This window comes from Stegostoma tigrinum, chromosome 20 (assembly GCF_030684315.1).
Source record: "Stegostoma tigrinum isolate sSteTig4 chromosome 20, sSteTig4.hap1, whole genome shotgun sequence".
NCBI lineage: Eukaryota > Metazoa > Chordata > Chondrichthyes > Orectolobiformes > Stegostomatidae > Stegostoma > Stegostoma tigrinum.
The window spans coordinates 23901424-23920717 of NC_081373.1; the positions used below are offsets into that span (position 1 = coordinate 23901424).

Below are 19294 nucleotides of genomic sequence, written 5' to 3' on the forward strand. Positions count from 1 at the left end.
TCTCTTTTCTCGATCATGTCCATTCTGAATTATCTGTCAGTCAGCTTTAAAATGTGTATTTCATAATTGACTAGTTAATAAAAAATGTGAAACATTAATGAAGCATAAGAATGTTTTAAATTGACGTTTGATGTCAATGTTTTTCTTATTATTTTGCTTCACACTTTCCTTACTGGGAGCGAACATTGTTTTAAAAACACTGTTGCCTTAGAGTCCATTTTGTACAGCAGACATGCAATATGAATGTTCTGCCTGTGGCCATGCCTCTCCAGCTAAAAATAACTACTTGGAAGACACAGTTATATATAGATTTCAATGCAGAGGACTTTGCATGAGTATTTAGCTACTTTAAGAAAAGACTCAAAATTAATCCTGTTTAGTGTGTGTGTGTAAAACTGGTGCAAAAGTATCTAATTTCAGGTGCCAACATCTTGCTTTCAAAGACAATTTAAAGCCTCTCAAACCCAATATTGGGAAAAACTTTTTTTAGATGCCCCTGACAATCACTTAAAATAGAACTTAGTGCCAGTATTTGCATAAATCAATAGGCTATTACCTATTTCAGGCTTCCTGTGCTAAACGAATTAAACAGAAAGTGCTAAAGAAACTGAAGAGGTTTGTCAGCATCTGAGGAGCAAGTAACAGTTAACAGTTTCAGTCCAGTATGCCTCTTTGAGTCATCTTGGATGGAAAGTTAACGTTAACTCTGTTTTCCTCTTTTTCCACAGATGTTACCAGACCTGTAGCACTTTCTGTTTATATTTCAGATTTCCAGCATCTGTATACCTTGTACTTATCAACTAAATTGGATTTTGTGGAGTGCTTTAGGAGCTGGGATTAAACCGCTGTGGATTAGTACATCACTTCTGCAGTTGAAGATGCAACTACCACCAAATGGTACTTTTTTTTTTACAAAATTAACTAGGCATTTCCCTGTGAAGCAGGAATACTGCCTCTCCCCCACCAACTCCATGTTGTTTGAGCTAACGTAGCTGCTGTTTCCCTCTACTAATAGACAGGTCAATGAGGGAAGTGGCTGCTCATTTGAAGAAATTAATGCCAAGCTGCTTGAGGAGATGCTAAAGATCCATTAGTGATAATGAAGCCTGCCAGATTTAGTCAGTGATAATGGGAACTGCAGATGCTGGAGAATCCAAGATAACAAAGTGTGAAGCTGGATGAACACAGCAGGCCAAGCAGCATCTCAGGAGCACAAAAGCTGATGTTTCAGGCCTAGACCCTTCATCAGAGAGCCGATGAAGGGTCTAGGCCTGAAACGTCAGCTTTTGTGCTCCTGAGATGCTGCTTGGCCTGCTGTGTTCATCCAGCTTCACACTTTATTATGCCAGATTTAGTCATCTGGTTTTGGTATGGAATATTGTCATGTTCCTGCATTTGCTTCCAAAACTGGATACTAATGAGCTTCCACCCAAGAGTTAAATTGTCCTTTGCCTACAGTTTCAGGACTCTTCAGATTAATTCAACACTCTCTTTGTTCCTTGATTCTGGGTGCCCTGATCCTTTTTACCGAGGAGCCACAATGTAAGAAGTCATTGTTTAGATTGGTCCCAAGAATCATATGCATTCTAGGTGGTTTAATTTCTGACAGGTGCTCTTAGTAGGCAGGGCTTCTCACTAGGAATGGGAATGATCCCATTCTGTGCTTTAGGACTGCTGGGAGTTTACCGGAGAACAATAGTTACAACCATTAGAAGACTCTTGCATGACCCTTCGTTGATTTGTGCCAGTTTTCCATCATTATGATAATGAAAGCCCCCAGATGTGTTACAAGGTTGTGGTCTTTATGTTTTGAAAGCTTTTGTTTCATTTTTATTGTTAGATTGATTTTCAACAGTTACTCAGCGAAATGCCAAATAACATGATCCTTACATGCAAACTTCAGTACAAAAATAATTATTTTTGATTGCTAATATTGTCCTCTACTTCTGTACAGCCTGAGGACTCTGCTGATTATGAAGAACCCAGGGGCAAAGGCAGTTTCCCTGCTATGATCACACCAGCATACTACAATGCCAAGAGAGCTAATGAACTTGCAAGTGATGTAAGTATTAGAGGAAGTAAATAGGTCCTTTATACATACTGTTGTGCAGTGAAAATTATATCGTTCCAGAATTAGGTAACATTATCAGAAATTGACAGAGCTGCTCAGAAGCAGAAATGAATTTGTGTCCATGATAACCAAAACTACATTTGCAGTCTCAGCCATGTCAATGTTTTGACTTTCTGACAGGTGTTTGGAAGATTGCAGAGAAGATCTCTTTGCTTTTAAATCTTCCTGATAATTGAGTACAACATCAAAAGCAAATTATTTTCCTATCCTCTTGCTTTTCCATAGAAACTCTGGCCCTGACATTGCATGAGCACTCACCTAGTCACCTACTGTAATTCTGGAGGCTGGAGACTGGCAGTACCTCCAGCGTAGGCTGGAGTTCCTGGCTAACCTATATCTTGCAATTTCAGGACCCATTACTCCACCCTTTGTCGTTGATTGTCCATGTGCCACTGATCACAAAGTTCCAGGCATCCAAGAGACTGTTTAATGTGTTTTAATGCATCCTCTGCAACTATCAAGTCTCCTTCCGAACCCATCAAGTGACAAAGTGGCTCAGAGACTCGGTTGCTACCCATTGCACTGTACAAACCTTCCTAAAACTAGTAACATGTGATCTCTGCTAATGTGATGGCACCTTGTTATTAAGCATGTATCATGAATAGATCTCTAGAGGTTCAGTTCTTCGACTGGTTTCAATCTGTGGTGTGGTCTTCTGCAGTGCCAAGTCAGAAACTATTAACCTATGAAATAAAATTTACGTTTATTTGCGTTGTTATTTAGTTTGCTGGCTAGTAGTTTGAGTCGAGACATCATATTAGAGCACAATTATTGATAGCTGCTCAAACCTTTGTCATCACTAAGAGGCAAAGCAATTGGGAATCAGTGTTAACTTTATGGTATAAGTGCTCAACAGACATTAAGGTTTCCTGTCTTCAGTGTATATGGTTAGAAATAGCTTAACAGCCAAATTGCTTTGTGGCTACAGGTAAAATACAAAAAAGATCTTGCAAGGATGAAGGGATCAGCCCAATACCACATGCTAACTGCTGAAGAAGACATAACAATGAAGCGTGCCAAGGAAGTGAACAAGCTTGTCAGTGAGGTAACAGAGTTGTAATTAATTATGCAAACCAGGTTCATAGAGCACTTTGAACAAAATCTTTGTTAGTTTATGAAGTAAATAAAATATAGAATAGTTTACAATGTGATATTTATACTAAACAGCTTGATGTTTTTGCAGCAGGTGTATATGGCTGGAATTTCAAGTGAGTGTGTGTATTTATCTCATGTTAATAATAGCATTGCATGCTTGAATTATTTATGTTTTATGCTGCTATCTTTGTAGTCAATACTCTTTATCTCTAGCAAAACAGGTATCTGAAATTCTATGCTCTGGAATTTGTATTTGTGACAAAGGTGCTGGCTGTCGTTACTGTGTAAATTCATAGCAGTTTCTGGTTTCTGCAATATTTGTGCGAATTTAAAACTCTCTGTCAATAGTATTCTGCAAAGTGCAGTGTGGTACTCCTCATGTTAACACAGATTCATTGATTTGACTTGAAGTTAGTTTTACAGTAAACACAACATATGGATATGGATGATAGTATAAGGTAGGGGTGGAGGTTAGAAAGACCTTAAGATTAGGATAAAAGTTCGGCACAGCATTGTAGGCCAAAGGGCCTGTGCTGTGCTGTACTGTTCTATGTTCTGTGTTCTAACAAGTTCAGACTTGTTCAATCAGGATTATTACTGGTGCACTAAACCGTAGTCTGCTGGCCATTCTATGGAAGGAGACCCTCCACTGGAGTGATCGGGCAGCTACAGCCATTATTTAGGTTATGAATATAAGTGACTTTTCAGAGGGTACCTCAAAGCAGGAGTGTCCTTGCAGTCCCATTCCTGCAGTTGTAGTGCACACCTTTGCTAAACCTTCTCACCCCACCAATGTAGCACTCCTTCTGATGTGTTTTGTAGCTTCAGGATCCCACTTGGGTGTTCTTCAGCATAGCTGATAAAAGCCTGCACAGTTTGTCATTTTCATTGAAGGTGTGCACACACCTTTAGAGATTCTGGTGAACTGCTAATGTGTTAGACAACAAATCCCCAGGCTGAAAAATCCAGCATTCCAACAGTCCTGAACTGACTTCTTCACTACCTTAATCACTTTACCTACAGATCCACAGGGGCTAGAATCATTGAAATCATTGAATTCAAGCAGGCCATTTGGCCCATCAAGTCACCATCTAAAGAGCATGTTACCCAGACCCATCCCATCCCTGCAGATCCCATGGCTAATCCACTTAAACTACACATCCCTGAACACAATGGGCAATGTAGAATGGCCAATCCACCTTTGCACATCTTTGGACTCTGGAGGAAACTGTAGCATTGGGAAGAAACAAAGAGAATGTGCAAACTGTACACAGACAGTCACCTGAGGGTAGAAGTGAACCCAGGTCCCTGACACTGTGAGGCAGCAGTGCTAACTGCTGAGCCACAGTGCTGCCCACCATGGGTTCCCTCAATCTGCTCTGGTGAAAGCCAATACAGAGTATGTTGATGTCAGGATACACTTTGAGAAATTTCCCAACCCTGCAGGCACCAGAACCTGTCATTATTGGACTGAAAAATATCTTACTGATGTATATTGTTTGTTTCTTAACTATTTTGGTTGTAACTTTTCAGATAAAGTACAAGAAGGACTTAGACAATTCCAAAGGTTACAGCATTAACTACTGTGAAACACCTCAGTTCAAGAATATTGCCAAGTTAACTAAATTTACCAGTGATGTGAGTTATCACAATTTAATCTTGATTTTAGATCTAAAATAGTTTTGTGCTGATACTAACTAGTTCAGTTTGATAGGTTGATAATTACAAATGTGATTGTTAATTGTACATTAGTTATGCGCAAGCTTATACTGGTGGTGGCTATTAATAACAGTTGGGGTTAGTAACGGCACAGTGATTGTAGCTCTACCACTGAGTCCAGAGGCCTAGATTCAAGTCCCACCTGCTCCAGAGATATGAAATACGATCTTTGAACAAGGTTGGTCAGAAAGTATCTTAAATAGGAACAGAATGAAACTCTTGTTGATGGATTAGAAGGTAAACAGACTTATATTTGATATTCCACCCAGGATATGGTGTCACCAATACTCCTATTCCCGATCAATTTTCTGACTTTTGCTGTGACAGTCACTTTTGACTTTTCTCTGATAATCATATGACAGTACACCTTAATCTGACCTTTCTAATTTGCTCAGATTTTATAATACATTAATAGTCTCAGTAATATATCTATTAGAGAGTAACCTTGATTAAGAAGGTCCAGAGCAGGTACCCTGTTGAGAAATGTGGCATCAAATATAGGATGGGCGTCGATTTATTTATTGCCTGACGGGATACCCCAAAATTCACCAGAAAAATTTAGGCTTTGTTCATTCAAGTATAAGTGAATTTGTAATTGTATGATAAGGTTTAGTTACTAGCAAACAGCCTTCCTAGCACTGAAAATTAATTTTTACACTTCCTGTAAAGTTAGTGGAAGATGTGCTATGTACATTATTTGTTGCCTACACTGATATCTAAAGATAAGAAAAAAGCTAGTAAATAAATACTTAAGTAATTTTATGCACCTTAAGTAGTTTATGATTGGAAAATGCAATGAACGAATTGACCCTCATTCGATTTCTTACGTAGCTCAAATACAAAGAAGCTTACCATAATCAAGTGAAAGGCCATTATGAAGGAGTTGGTATGGACAGCCGCACACTGCATTGTATGAAGGTTGGAAGCTTAACAAGTGATGTAAGTAGAAATGAAAGCATTAAAGGTACAAACTGATTTTTAATTTCACTTTTGTGATGCTTTTGTCAAGTAATGATTTTTGATTCAAGTTGGGCCAATTGAATTTGTGATCTTCTAGTTGTAACAGTCTAATCTCTACAGTATATAACTGATTAGAACGATAAAACATTTTAAGAGAATAATTTTGTGTATTAAGAGATACTCTTGGGTCATTTTGATGTTGACTTGTGCTGCTAAAATGCAACGAACCAACTCAGAAGTGAATTATGGTCTGTAGCACTCATGGCAAGCTAGCATTTGTGTAACAGTTACTTTTGTAAATACAATCAAAATCCATTCACTGTAGCAAATGCAACTCCAAGTATTGCATCATTGCTGCTAATTTGCTAGATTGTACGGATTAATCATTGTTAGCAGCTATGTATGTAGTTGATCAGAATAAGCTGCATGTGTATTATTTCTTCCTATGTTAAAAAATGTATTCAATATGCGTGGATCACCTTTCTAGCCACAGATGCATACATATCTTTCAATAACAGTTTTGGCCTACACTTCTTACCTCAACTTAATGGTTACCTTACTAAACAATAATGCAACTAATTGGCATCAATCTTTATCTTCTTAACTGATTAGATTATGTCAGACTGAAGGTGTTATGCTTCATTTTGTAATGTATGCATCACACTTGCACTTGGATGGTTCAAATTTAATTTTCTAGAAGGGAGTCAAATCCAAACAGCTCACCCCCAAAATTGAACCAGGTACATAAAGAAATATCCAATAATAAACAACTGGATGGATATAAAAACAGCCCATTCTGAATGATGCAGAAAGAAAAATATTTGTACCAAGGGAAATCAATTTTTTTTAAGTCTGCAAACTAATTGCAGGCTGAAAAAGATGTAGAGGCATGAGCAATTTCCAAAAATGTTACAATTTACTGAAAAATTACCCTTCTGAAGATTCTGTTTGTAGGTTTGTTTATGAATTTTGAGGTATCTGGGCTTGTGACTGGCTCAGAGAGTACTGTCTATACTCCTAAGTAATTAATTTCTGGCATGCTCATATGGAGCTGAATGTTAATCTGTACACTAGCAATTCTCAGCTATAAATGTTCCACCTGCTCTGAAGCATCTCAATGAGGATCAAGTCCAATCCTGTTACCATCTCTTACATCACATTGCCGATTTATTACAACATTACCACATCATCAGAGTGATTAACAATTAATGACAATAGAGCTGCTACAAAATACTCAAAATAATCATTTTTTTCTTTAGAAATATTTGTAATGGACTGACAGATTTTGTATATGCACTTTAGCAATATTTCTCTTCTACTTAGTGAAACAATGTATGTGAAAAGTTTTACATTTGCAGATTTTGTCAGGGCATCCCATGACTATGCAAACGTGTATTTTAGAATCGAGATAGATAGAATATTGACAATTGCTCCCGTGTTAATCTGAGACGTGAATAGTCACCAGTTTTATGAAGATGGATCATTTGAATCATTTCAAACGCTTCAGACAGTGTGTTAACATTATCATTCTCAGTATCAACATAAAACATATATTCACCACTCCCTGTCTCATCCCGTACATAAGTAGATTCAGGTTTGTCGATCGTGTGTTGTAGCTTGAAGTTACTCCTTGTTTTGTGGTCTGTTTGGATTGGTATATGGCCCTTTGGAGCTGTGTTAGAGTTTGCTTAAATGCATTGCCTCTGTCAATGGCTTTTTCTGCCATATACCTTGAAAAATTGATTGAAAGCTGAGCATTTTCTTTGTATATGCAATCCACAGATCTTGCTATGTTTGGATGACCTAATCATTGTGTCCACTCTTGAGTTTGTGTATAGGACTTTGGTAAGCTTAATTGCAAGGAGCATTTCATACTTACACCAGCCCTGCAAGTATTTGATGCTAAAAATCATCAGATTGTGTAGAAAATAGTTCTGGACAGCTTCAATCACTTACTCAACAATTCATTTCAATCACTCTCTATCCGAACAAAAAGTATTTTCTTTGCATCTGCTCACATAGCCTATTCATTCAATAGGCTCTGTCTATATGTCATGTTAATTACAAAAGTTTAATGTTACTTTGAGTTGGTTTTCTAGTGTGGTTCATGCCCTTTGGGGATCTTTTTAGCTTCTGGGAAGATAATCATGATATGTTATGTCTGCATAGACCTTCATTCCCAATTGCCAAGCAAATCTTCATGGCTTGTTTTACTGCAGTGGACACATGGAGATCTCAAATGCACAGCTGTGAACGCTGTTCAAGCAATTGCATTCTGTTAGGAGATCTGATGTGTCCCAACTTGAACTAGGGATTTTATGAGATTTGCCTTTGATCTTCCCTTGCTATCACACTGTAATCACTTACTTTCCTCAAGACCATGATTGTTCTGTTTTTCCACTGTTTGTGTTACTTCATAAGAATTGCTTATTTTGATTATATCTTGACCAAACTTCTTGGTGATACCTCCAAATCAGGGTACACTCCATATCTTCTGTTCTGTGCTTTCCTGATTAATTGAAATTTCTTCTCAGAATCTTTTGTTATGACGATTGAAAATGCATTCACTTCTGAGATAGATTACTGCTAGAATGGTCTTACCACCACTGCCACCATTGTTTGTCAGTTGGTTCTAGTTTGAATAATCATTGGATTTTTAAAAATCCAATTCATGGGATGAGGGAACTGCAGATGCTGGAGAATCCGAGATAACAAAGTGTGGAGCTGGATGAACACAGCAGGCCAAGCAGCATCTTAGGAGCACAAAAGCTGACGTTTCGGGCCTAGATCCTTCATCAGAAAAGCTTTTCTGATGAAGGGTCTAGGCCCGAAACGTCAACTTTTGTGCTCCTAAGATGCTGCTTGGCCTGCTGTGTTTATCCAGCTCCACACTTTGTTAACATGGGATGTGGGCATTTCTGGCAGGGCTAATATTTATTGCCTATCCGTAGTTGCCTTTGAGAAGATGGTGAGCTGTCTTCTTGACTGACAAAGTCTATTGGGTGTAGGTTGACCCACTGTGTGTTGGGGACAGTGTTCTGGAATTTTAACCCAATGACAGTGAAGGGATGGTGATATATTTTCAAGTCAGGATGGTGATTTTGGAGGGGAACTTGTAGGTGGTACTTCTCCCATGTATCGGTTGATGTTGTCCTTCTAGATGATGGTGCTTGTAAGTTTGGAAAATGCTGTTTTAGGAGCCTTGGTGAATTTCTGCAGTGCATTTGTAAGTGTTACACACTGCATGTCAGTGGTAGCGGCAGTGAATGTTTGTGGATGTGGTGCCAATCAAGCAGGCTGCTTTTTCTTGAATGGTGCCAAATTTCTTGATTATTGGAGCTGCACTTATCCAGCTAAGTATTCCATCCCAGCCCTGACTTATGGTGGGTAGGCTTTTGGGAGTCAGGAGGTGAATTACTCACTGCAGGAATCCTGTTGTGTAGCTTGTGGCCTATTGTATTGGGAAGGTTTCCTGTCATCTATGAATGACAAAGGTCTGGTTCCAAAGGTTTCTTCAAAACTTGCAATTTGCATTACTTTACATTGTCATGCTCTCTCTCTCTCACACGCTCTCTGAGGTTGCTGCTTCTCTCTCCTCAGATTCTTACTCATGTCTGTTCCTTCATCACCATCTCATTACTTTACAAGATGACATCCTGGAATGGTATATTAGCATCTGCAAAGCTTGAGTCTGGCTGCTGTGTTAGAACTAGCATTGGCGCAATAGATTCCTTCAATGTCATCACAGGCACAGGAGAACGATAAGGCTGCAAACTCTCCCCATTTCTTTTCTTCTTGGCTGTCAAATCCAGAACAAGGAAGGTGATGGTGGGCTCAGACTTGACTTTGGCATCCTGCAGCAGCAGTATCACTGGCTGGCAGTCCTGGATTTTGTAGATACCATCATTTGCTGGCCAAAAAATTTTGCATCCTGTACAATGTGATGGCCAGTCTTGGGTAGCAGGGACAAGGTTAGCCTGGCGTCAGCTATGAGAAGGCCAAGACAATGATGATAGGATGGCAACAAAGCTTCCTGTCTCCATTGTGCAATTGAACATTGGGCACTTTCTCTGTCTAGGAACCGTCAGCTGTAAGGAGCATGTTGTAGAAATTGATATCTATCTAAGAATTAGCAAAGCAGCGTCAATCATCCAGTGGTTTTATATGTTCTGGCATTGAACACTGTCAACATAGCTAAGAAGCTGTGACTCTATATTTCTAGTGTAACACCAATCACCATCTGTGCCATTAAGACACTAATGAGCTAAATAGTTGTTTCTATGCTGTAAATACTCCCTAATAGTTCAATTTGCCTGTTGCCAATTCATCTCAAACTGACTTTAGCAAGGCGCAACAACATGAGACCTTAAAGGGATGCATCAAGTTGCACACAGAAAAATAAAACATTATACCTTCCCTGGTATATTTCTTCTATCCTTATCGAGTAGCTTGTCCTCTGACCTAACATGGGCAGTAAGACTGAATGTCCAATAATGAATATATTCAAAGCCATTCTGCATGCAAATCGTTCTCTGTGTTAAAAATAAAAATCCCCTCATGTCTTTTTAAAATTTCTCTTCTCTCACCTTGAAAATGTGTCTCCTAGTCTTGAAATCCTCAATTCTAGGGAGAAGACAACTACCATTAATTCTATCTATACCTCTCATTATTTAGTAAACTTCTATCAGGATTCCAGTCACCCTCTTATGCCGCAGTGGAAAAAAGTCCCAGCCTATCCAGCATTTCTTTATAACACAAACCTTCCATACCTGGCAACATATCTCAAGATTTATGTGAATTGTATAATTTCCAGCTCAGTTTCACAGTAAAATAAAATTTTAAAATACTGTCAGCAATGACCATGACCAGCATTTCTTCAGTTAGCGTGAACAGCTTCTCAAACCCCCAGCCATGGTGTTCACCACTCTTCGCTATCTCCCCAAACACCCCATTTTCAACAGATTCCACCTCCCTTCACTATCACCAGAGAATGTGTGTTGCCCTCAATTAACTCTCCTCCCCCTCAACAACTCCCTCAGCCTGGACAACATTGAACCTCCCTCCCTTACTCCTTACTGCCTCACCCTACAAAAACTCCCCCACCCACCTCTCCTTCCTCTTCTCCACTCAATGGCAGCTGTTCTGGCACTGGCTGGACAGGAGCTATAAATTTTCAAAGGTGAGCCAGGAGTTGGGGAGGGGATCTGAGAATGCTTGAGAATGGGGTGACCCCTGTCCATGGTTTGAGTTAGGGAGACAAGTGTGCTGGTGTTAAAGGGTGATCATTGTTCATTGGGTAGGGTTGGGGAGGAGTGAGCACAGTCTGTGGTTTGGAAGTGAGGAGAATGATAATCACTGTCAGTGGTTATGGGCTGCAGGGCTTCTGTGGCTCAGGACTGAGAGAGGTGGAAGATGAACGTTGTCTAAGGTTTGGACAAGGGATGGAAGCTATCTGTGGTTTGGTGGGGAAGGGCTGATAATTGCTATCTGAGTATTCAGAGGGGAGTTTGTGAACATTATAGAGTGTGGTAGGTGGACATGAAAGTCACAGGGATTGTAAATTTCAGGAGTGCTTTGATAAGTACCGATTTACTTAGAGTTAAATTGCTTAGCAGGCTTTAAACCTGCTTTTAAAAGCCCTAAATAAATCTGTATAAAAACCAGGTTCTGTATTTGGCAAATGGCCCAAATCTTCATGGTTTTGGTTAATGATGGAATAATCAAGGCAGAATTACACCAGCAATCAGAACTTCAGACTTCCTGCATAATTACTTGTGTAAGCTTGTGTGGGTCCCATAGTCTATCCATGATGTAAATCAAGTCAGAGGCCTCTCCCAAATTTGGAACATTTGGCTAATAATTTATTCCCCTCATTTTAAACCCTTGCCATTGGCACATGTAATTGAAATTACTTTTCACACAGTACAAATAAATGCAATATTTTAATACAATTTCTCAGTTTTGTAATCTACTTCAAACTTGTAATCCACTGTCGAAGCAAGAATCAATTTGGTTTTTTTATTTTAAATTATTACATATATATACTTTCTGTGATTTTTAGTTGTTTTTCCATTTTTGTAAATCACAAGCCATGACATAGAATGTCTCCTTCATTTTAATTTTCACCTGTATTTCACTTGACCAAAAAAAACTATCAAAAGAAGGGTTCTACTCAATTGTATTCCAGTAGAAATGGTGCACAAAATGTAGTTGCCATTAGACATTACAATGCAGTCCAGTTTATACTGCTCAAAGGCTTGTTTGTGTTTGTGGACAACTGCTTAAACTGTGCATTACATTTCCACTTACTTGCAGACTTTCCCTTGACTTTTGCACTGGATGTTGCAAATAGAACAAAGAACATAGAACATAGCACAGTACAGGCCCTTCTGCCCACGATGTTGTGCTTTGGATTAATCCTAATCCAAAAATAAAATAACCTAACCTACATTCCTCTGAATTCACTGCTGTCCATGTGCATGTCCAGCAGTCGCTTAAATGTCACTAATGACTCTGCTTCTACGACGACCACTGGCAAAGTATTCCATGCGCTCACAACTCTCTGGGTGAAGAACCTAATATTTAAATATCTATTTCTAGAAGGTATTTGTGATCTGTAAGAGCAAATTATACCTCTTTGTCCAGTCGGATTTAAATCTGTATGAGGCACCAGGAAGTGCAAGTTGGAACATTTAATTCAATTCCAAAGAATGTAGAGGAAACAAAATAAAGGGCGAAAGAAAGACAGGGTTATGTGAGAAGTAAAATAAAATATCAAAGAAAAAAACCTTTCTTCACTTTTTTAAAATGCCCAACACTAATTTTTGAAGGAAAGCAACTCTACAAGGTTGATTTTGTTGTGTGCAAGGATGTTTGGCAGTGATTAAGATTTATCATGCTGTTTAAAATGTGCTTACACTAGAATAGACATGCTATAAACTTTTTTCTGACAGGTTGCTATTTATATTTTAAGCCCCTCAAATTGCATGTAGTTCCATGCGTGTGAGTGCCCAGTTTCTCTTTGAGAATGTAACAGCAGAACTCTTGGAAGACCGGGGCACATCGTACACTAAGTCCCTGATTTCTGTTTCTGGCCAGCTTGTGCATATATGGTTGCCAGCAGTTACTGTTTAATTTCTTCTTTAATAATGGTGAGAACTGATAACTGAAGTAAGTGTAACATAATCACATAATAGGTGCATCATGTCAGGAAAAGAGTTTTAATCTTACCTGTTCTTTTTCCACATTGCTTTTGTCATTCCTCTTCTGTACATGTCGACCTGTTGACTTAGACCTGATCATATCCCTTCATACGCACATCATGACCCATTCTGCTCAAGCAATGATCTGGGTAAAGCAACTACTACAACATTATATATTCTAAGTCTTGATTTAAAATAAAAATGCACAGTCACAATATACTGTGAGAGTGTGAATGAGACAAAACCAAACCATTGCATTACAACTCTCAAAAATTATCATGTTATCCTATAATTCTCCAGTTCCCCTTTATTTTGCTCCTGTATTAACTCCAATCCCAACTTTACCACCCCTCCCAATCTCAGTTATAACCTCTCATATTCAAGCCTGCAATCATCAGTACTTTTTCAGTTTGATAAATTCATTGCATTTAGGACTGAGAGCCCACACTCTAATTGTTATTGTTTGTATATTTTTATTTCAAACAATTGTTTAATTGTTCAGGGTCAGGCAGGTTGATTAGCAGTCATTAATGGTTAAAAGGATACTTCCTCATTAATGATCAGAATTAATTTTCCATGATGAATTTAATGGGTAATTAATAGTCGATGCAGTACTTTCATGAAGTTAACCAGGAGATAATGTACAAAATTGTTGTTTTCATAAAGTCTAGCGCGTTGGAAGTTGTTCAGCAATCTGAGGCAATTTGCAATTCATGGATGGTTCTTCTTGCCATAAATTACTACTAATCTGTGTAACTAGTAGTGGTGGCTGACATTCTTTTCTGCAAATTTTAAGTGCAGCAGGTGCACAGTACTAGCAAGAATGTGACAGTTTTAGAGATACACACCGACGCAGAACTTTCCCAGTCCCACACATCTGAGATGGATTCAGATTGGCTCCTAGTTTTGTTCAATTCCCAATGTAATTATCGGGTGGTGTTTAATGGAGGTAGTACTGGAAAACTGGTGAGTGCCTCAGTGTCAGCACCCTCAGGAAAGGTCTACTGTAACTGGACAGTGGCAGGCCTTCCTTGGCTCAAGGACTCTGGAGGGCAGAGGTCCCACTTCCCAAGAGCCGCCAGCCAATCAGTGACCAGCAACTCCATTTGAACAGCAGCACCAACCAAGGCAGCAGTGGTTTCTGCTGGTTCAACATCTACCTGTGGCCCAGTGTCATTGTTGGATGCAGTTGAATGATGGTGGGAGGATGGTGTTTCAAGGATTAAGGAGGAGAGGGGGTGATTGGCCGCGAAGGAGGCAGGGGTGACTGTCAGTGGTTTCCATCTCCCTGATTCTGGCTCCCTCAATGAAGTACTAAGCCTCTTTGAACATAGAAGTCTTGGCCATTCTGAGAGTCCACAAGCAACTCCGCTTGGAGAGCCTGTCATGTTGTGTGTGTGGTGAGTCCCACACCCATGGCTGGGTTCATAATCAGTGGTGGCATGTTGAGGCCCTTTTATGGGTGTTAATTGCCGACTCAATTTTGATTTTTCTTTTATTGTCACGTGGACTGAAATACAGTGATAAGCTTTGTTTATAAGCAATACAGGCAGATCACAGCAAGAAAAAGATGGACAGATCAAAAAGACTTAGAGACATACAGATTACATTATTTGAGGCTAGAGTCCCTTCAACAGTCTGAGGAAGGCCGGAAAAATGCAGTTCCTCAACCTGCTTGTGTGTGTGTTCAGGCTTCTGCACCCTTCTGTCTGTCGGAAGAGGTTGTAGGAGGTTATTGCCAGGGTGTGATGGGTCTTTAATGACGTTGTCCACCTCTCCACGGCAATGAGCCATGAAAGTAGAGTCCGTGGATGGAAGGTTGCTTTCCATGATGGCCTGGGTTCTGCACACCACCTTCTGTAGTTTCCTACTGTCCTGGGCACAGCAGTTGCCATACCTGGCTGCAATGTACCTGGACAGTATGCTTTCAATGATGCATTTGTAGAAGTTGGTGAGGCACCTTCTGGAGATGCCAAATTTCCTGAGCCACCCGAGGAAGAAGAGGCATTGTTGTGCTTTCTTGACCGTTTTGGCGAAAGGTTGTTCAACGGCCTTCCTGCCATGGTGTTAATTGGATGGATGCACGTCAGTGGCAGTGTCCCAACATGCCACCCTCCTGCCTGATTAAATGCCTGCTGCCATGGCAAAGGCATTAAAATCCCCTCATTCAATCAAATATAATAATTTCCACCAGTGGCAAGTTTGGATGAGTTTTTAAAGCGTAATGGGAAAATCAAAAAAATCACCTATGGGCAATCTCCTGTCTTTTGCCGTGTCTGGTTAGGGACAGGGTGTGTGCCTCTCCTCGGCTAGGAGAATTACTAGGAAGAATCAAAAGGGAAGTGTTACTTCAGAAATTTTCATTAAGCCATAAAAAGCTTTATGCTAATCTTGGGTATAATTTATTAGAAAGGGAACAAAGTGGTTTAAGTTTTGCTAGAATGGCAATGTTGAGGTGTATCTATTTAGTTAGACATGTGCACAGTTAAGGTTTCACAATTTGCTTACAAAGTTGTTGGAAGTGCGAGCTGATAATGGTACAGAGAGGACAAAAGGTCATCTAGGACAGTGCAAGCAGTGCATTTCTTTACCCATTGAGATGGAAACATTTGAGAAATATTTTGTTTTTTAGTCAACATGTTTGGAAGTGTAATGATGCTTGGTTGTGGCCGTCAGATCCTGCGGTAGGGCTTGAACTCAAATCTGCTAGCCCTGATGTAGAGACGTGACCAGTGCACCACAGGACCCTGTTTTGTTAGGATGGTGTCCTATTGAATTGATAGCATTTGATGTTCAGTTGATTTGAGTGGCATTACACAGCTATGGCATAGCTTGGGCCTTAGCAACATGTAGTTTGAGAATAAACAGTGGTTCACTTGACTGAAACCAGTAAATATACAAACAGCCTAGTGTTTTACTGAGTGTGTATTCATATGTATGGACAGTCAGGCTCATTCCCCAGATAGACAGCTGGGTCAGAAGGTCAATACACTTTATAGTTTTGAATTGTTGTTCCAGTAATTTTACCTGTTGACTTTGTAAGAATTTAACTTTACCTTCAAAACACTGACTTTGTAATATTTCCTGTATTTTAGAGGAAGTATAAAGCGGATTTGGACGGAGACAAAATGCTTTGCTTTTATGCAGCTGACCAGGCACCTTCGTATGAGACACTGAAGAAACTTGTCCCGTTGAAAGACGTAAGACATTCAAATAATTCCTCCCCTGGATCCTACTTTTCATTAGACGTTGTTTCTGTTAGTGACTGGTTCAAACTGCCACCTTGTACCACCCCACGATGGCTGCTCCCCATGAGGTGAAATTAAACAGCTATTTTTATCAGACCATATCAACCTGAAGATCCATTGCTACTTGACAAACTCAGGAATTAACCTGGGACTTTCTAGTCTGTATGGTGCAGTGCTGCACCCTGAATTGCAACAGTGTATAAACTGTTGGGTATGATTTTTAATAGGATTATAATGATTTAAATAATTACAAACATACTTAATATTTAAATGAGTATAAAGCTGTTTAAACAGATCCTAGAGCAAATGAAGAGGCAAAACGCATTTAAGAAAAATCTTTTATCCACCTCTTTAGTGCAGAACAGGTAGTTCTGCCATAACGCATGTTTCATATGCACAAATTGGCTGTAACATGATTGATGAGTAGTGGAAACTGTTTAGATAACGCAAACGTTATGTTGTACAGGTACAGGGAAATCACTATAGAAAATTGCTATAATGCACAATAGAAAAATCATTAACACAATTTTCTATGGTGATTTTCTACAGCACGAGGTCACAACAATGTGACTATCACGTTGTATCGCCTTTCTGATGAGATGTTAAACTGTGCCCTTTATGTCTAGTCAAATGTTGTAATAGAGCCCATGCCATTATTCAAAGATTAAGGGACTTCTCCTGGAGTCCTCTGGCCAACATCTAAACAGATGACAGAAATTGTTGAGGAAACTCAGCACATCTGGCAGCATCTATGGAGAGAAAGCAAACTTAGTGTTTTGAGTCCAGTGGTGCTTCTTCAGAGCTCCAGTTCTGTTCTTGTTTCAGATCTTCAGAATTAGCAGTTTTTGTTTTAGTAACAGATTATCTGGTCAGGTAATGTTTGAAGGAGCTTGTTGTGTACAAATTGGCTATGTTACAACAGTGATGACACTTCAGAAATTTTGTCTTGGCTGTTCAGTATTTTGGGACATCCAGTGGATGTGAAAGCTGTGGCATAAGTACAATCGTTTTCTTTTTATGGGAGTCTGTGACAAAGATACTAGTGTTGAAACTTTTTTTTAGGGAAATAAACTTGCTGACTAATTTGAGTTTTTCCCCTTTAATCAATAGGATACTTTGGATTAGCACGCCTTGTATTTGCTGATGAATATGAATCTATAAATATAACAAAGCTACAGGAATGAGAGTTGGAGGGCATCTGTGTGAGTGTGGTTAACATAGCGAATGGTATGCAGTTGAGATGTGATCTATTTTTAGCTGCCGACAATGTTTTTTAAACAGAATGGGTGATCTATTACAAAGTCACTTAGTTAATTTACCTTTAGAACAGCCTGTGGTTTAGCCAATGTTCTGTGGTATTTATGGTGGGGAATGGGGGAAAACAGACACCACATTTAGCTCAAATAAAATGCTGACATTTAAAATCAGTAATAATTAATGTGTGCTTCCTTAACTCTTAACTAATGTGAGACTGCAAATGCGCATTGTTAACAGTTTCTGAAAATTTCAGTGGATCTTGGGACTTCTCCTTGATTTGGTATCAAACATTTTCTTTGCATGGGGCCAGGCAAATTGTTAAAGCTGCAAAAAGCTAAGGTGTCATGTTTCAGAAACAAGAGCATAACACACAGAATCAGAGGTATTGTTAAAATTAGTGCAAAGTATTTGCGAGATCACAGGATGTAACGTTTTTAGAACTTAAAATAGGCCACTACCACTTCCTATACACCTGCCCCCACAAATCCACCTAGTTTTACAAAGGATGTTAAGACCATGGAACGCTGAAGGGCAATCTCACTCATATGATAGCAGCCAAGATTGCTTTTAGTTAGGAGGAGACTTGAAGAAACATTTTCTTTCATTGGAACAGCAAGTTTAAGAGGAAGTCATAACAATGGCAAGAATTGAGCAGTTCAGAGTGGATTCAGTGAAATTACTCCCACTGGAAATTCCATCCATAATTGAAGAATAAATTTTAAAAATCATCTCCAATAGAGAGCAGATTAGGAGTTTTTTTTCTCATCCAGAGCATTGTTAGCTTGTAAAAACCTTTCAGCAACAGTGGTGGAAACCAAATAGACATTAGAAGAGAAAAGGATAAATACCTGGCAAACGTAACTGTAAAGAATGGTGAACTGCACTAAATAGGCAACTGAGTCACATGGCTGCCACAGGTGTGGTGGTCCATATGGCCTGTGGTATGATGTCACCATTCTGTCATGACTGGGAGACTGTTTGGTTATGGAGTTCTTCCATTAATTTTTTTGATATTTATATCTGGCGTCCATTGTCACAGTCTGAAATGACTTATTTTCTTATTATTTTAAACTTTTACCTGTCCTTTCAGATGTACTACAGACAACAAGTGGATAAGTTGAAGTATGCTTCAGTAACAGACACACCTGAAATAGTACAAGCAAGAATTAATGCACAGCAGCTAAGCAATGTAAGTCTCAAAAGTACCAAAATTAATACCAGGAAATGGGAAAGCATGCATTAGCTAGGGTGGCACTGCCAAAAATGTGAATGAGTGATTGTCTTAAAATCATTCCATGTTTTTTTTAACTGAAACTAACTAAACCGAAGATATTTTCAAAGAGATATTGCAAAGACACTCTTTAATCACAGATCGATTATCATCTCTGGCAAAGATTTTTGGCAGGTAGAATGCACAACAAGAAAGGTTGCCTCCACTGTTTCCCAGTTCAGTGGATACATTTAGTATATTGTATTCTGTATGTCGTTTAGTTAACACAGTTTTAGTTTATTCATATGGGAGGGTGTGGGCTTTAATGGCTGGGCCTGCGTTTCTTTCCCTACCATCGTTGCCCTTGAGGAGGTGGTGATGAGCTGCCTCCTTAAACTGCTGCAGCCCATGTGCTGTAGGTTGACCACAATGCTTTCAGGAAGGGGATGCCAGGATTTTGACCCAATGACAG

At 39.3% G+C, this 19294-nt stretch overlaps 1 protein-coding gene across 1 annotated transcript in view; it reads left to right on the forward strand.

Moving 5' to 3' along the window:
- The window catches only part of nrap (nebulin-related anchoring protein), an 87551-nt gene that overhangs the window by 11096 nt on the left and 57161 nt on the right, over positions 1-19294 (forward strand). Inside the window, exons 9-14 of the mRNA XM_048551383.2 lie at positions 1955-2062; positions 3060-3176; positions 4760-4864; positions 5777-5884; positions 16203-16307; positions 18703-18801. Of these exons, the coding sequence (XP_048407340.1) occupies positions 1955-2062; positions 3060-3176; positions 4760-4864; positions 5777-5884; positions 16203-16307; positions 18703-18801 (642 nt within the window). The remainder of the gene's footprint in view (positions 1-1954; positions 2063-3059; positions 3177-4759; positions 4865-5776; positions 5885-16202; positions 16308-18702; positions 18802-19294) is intronic.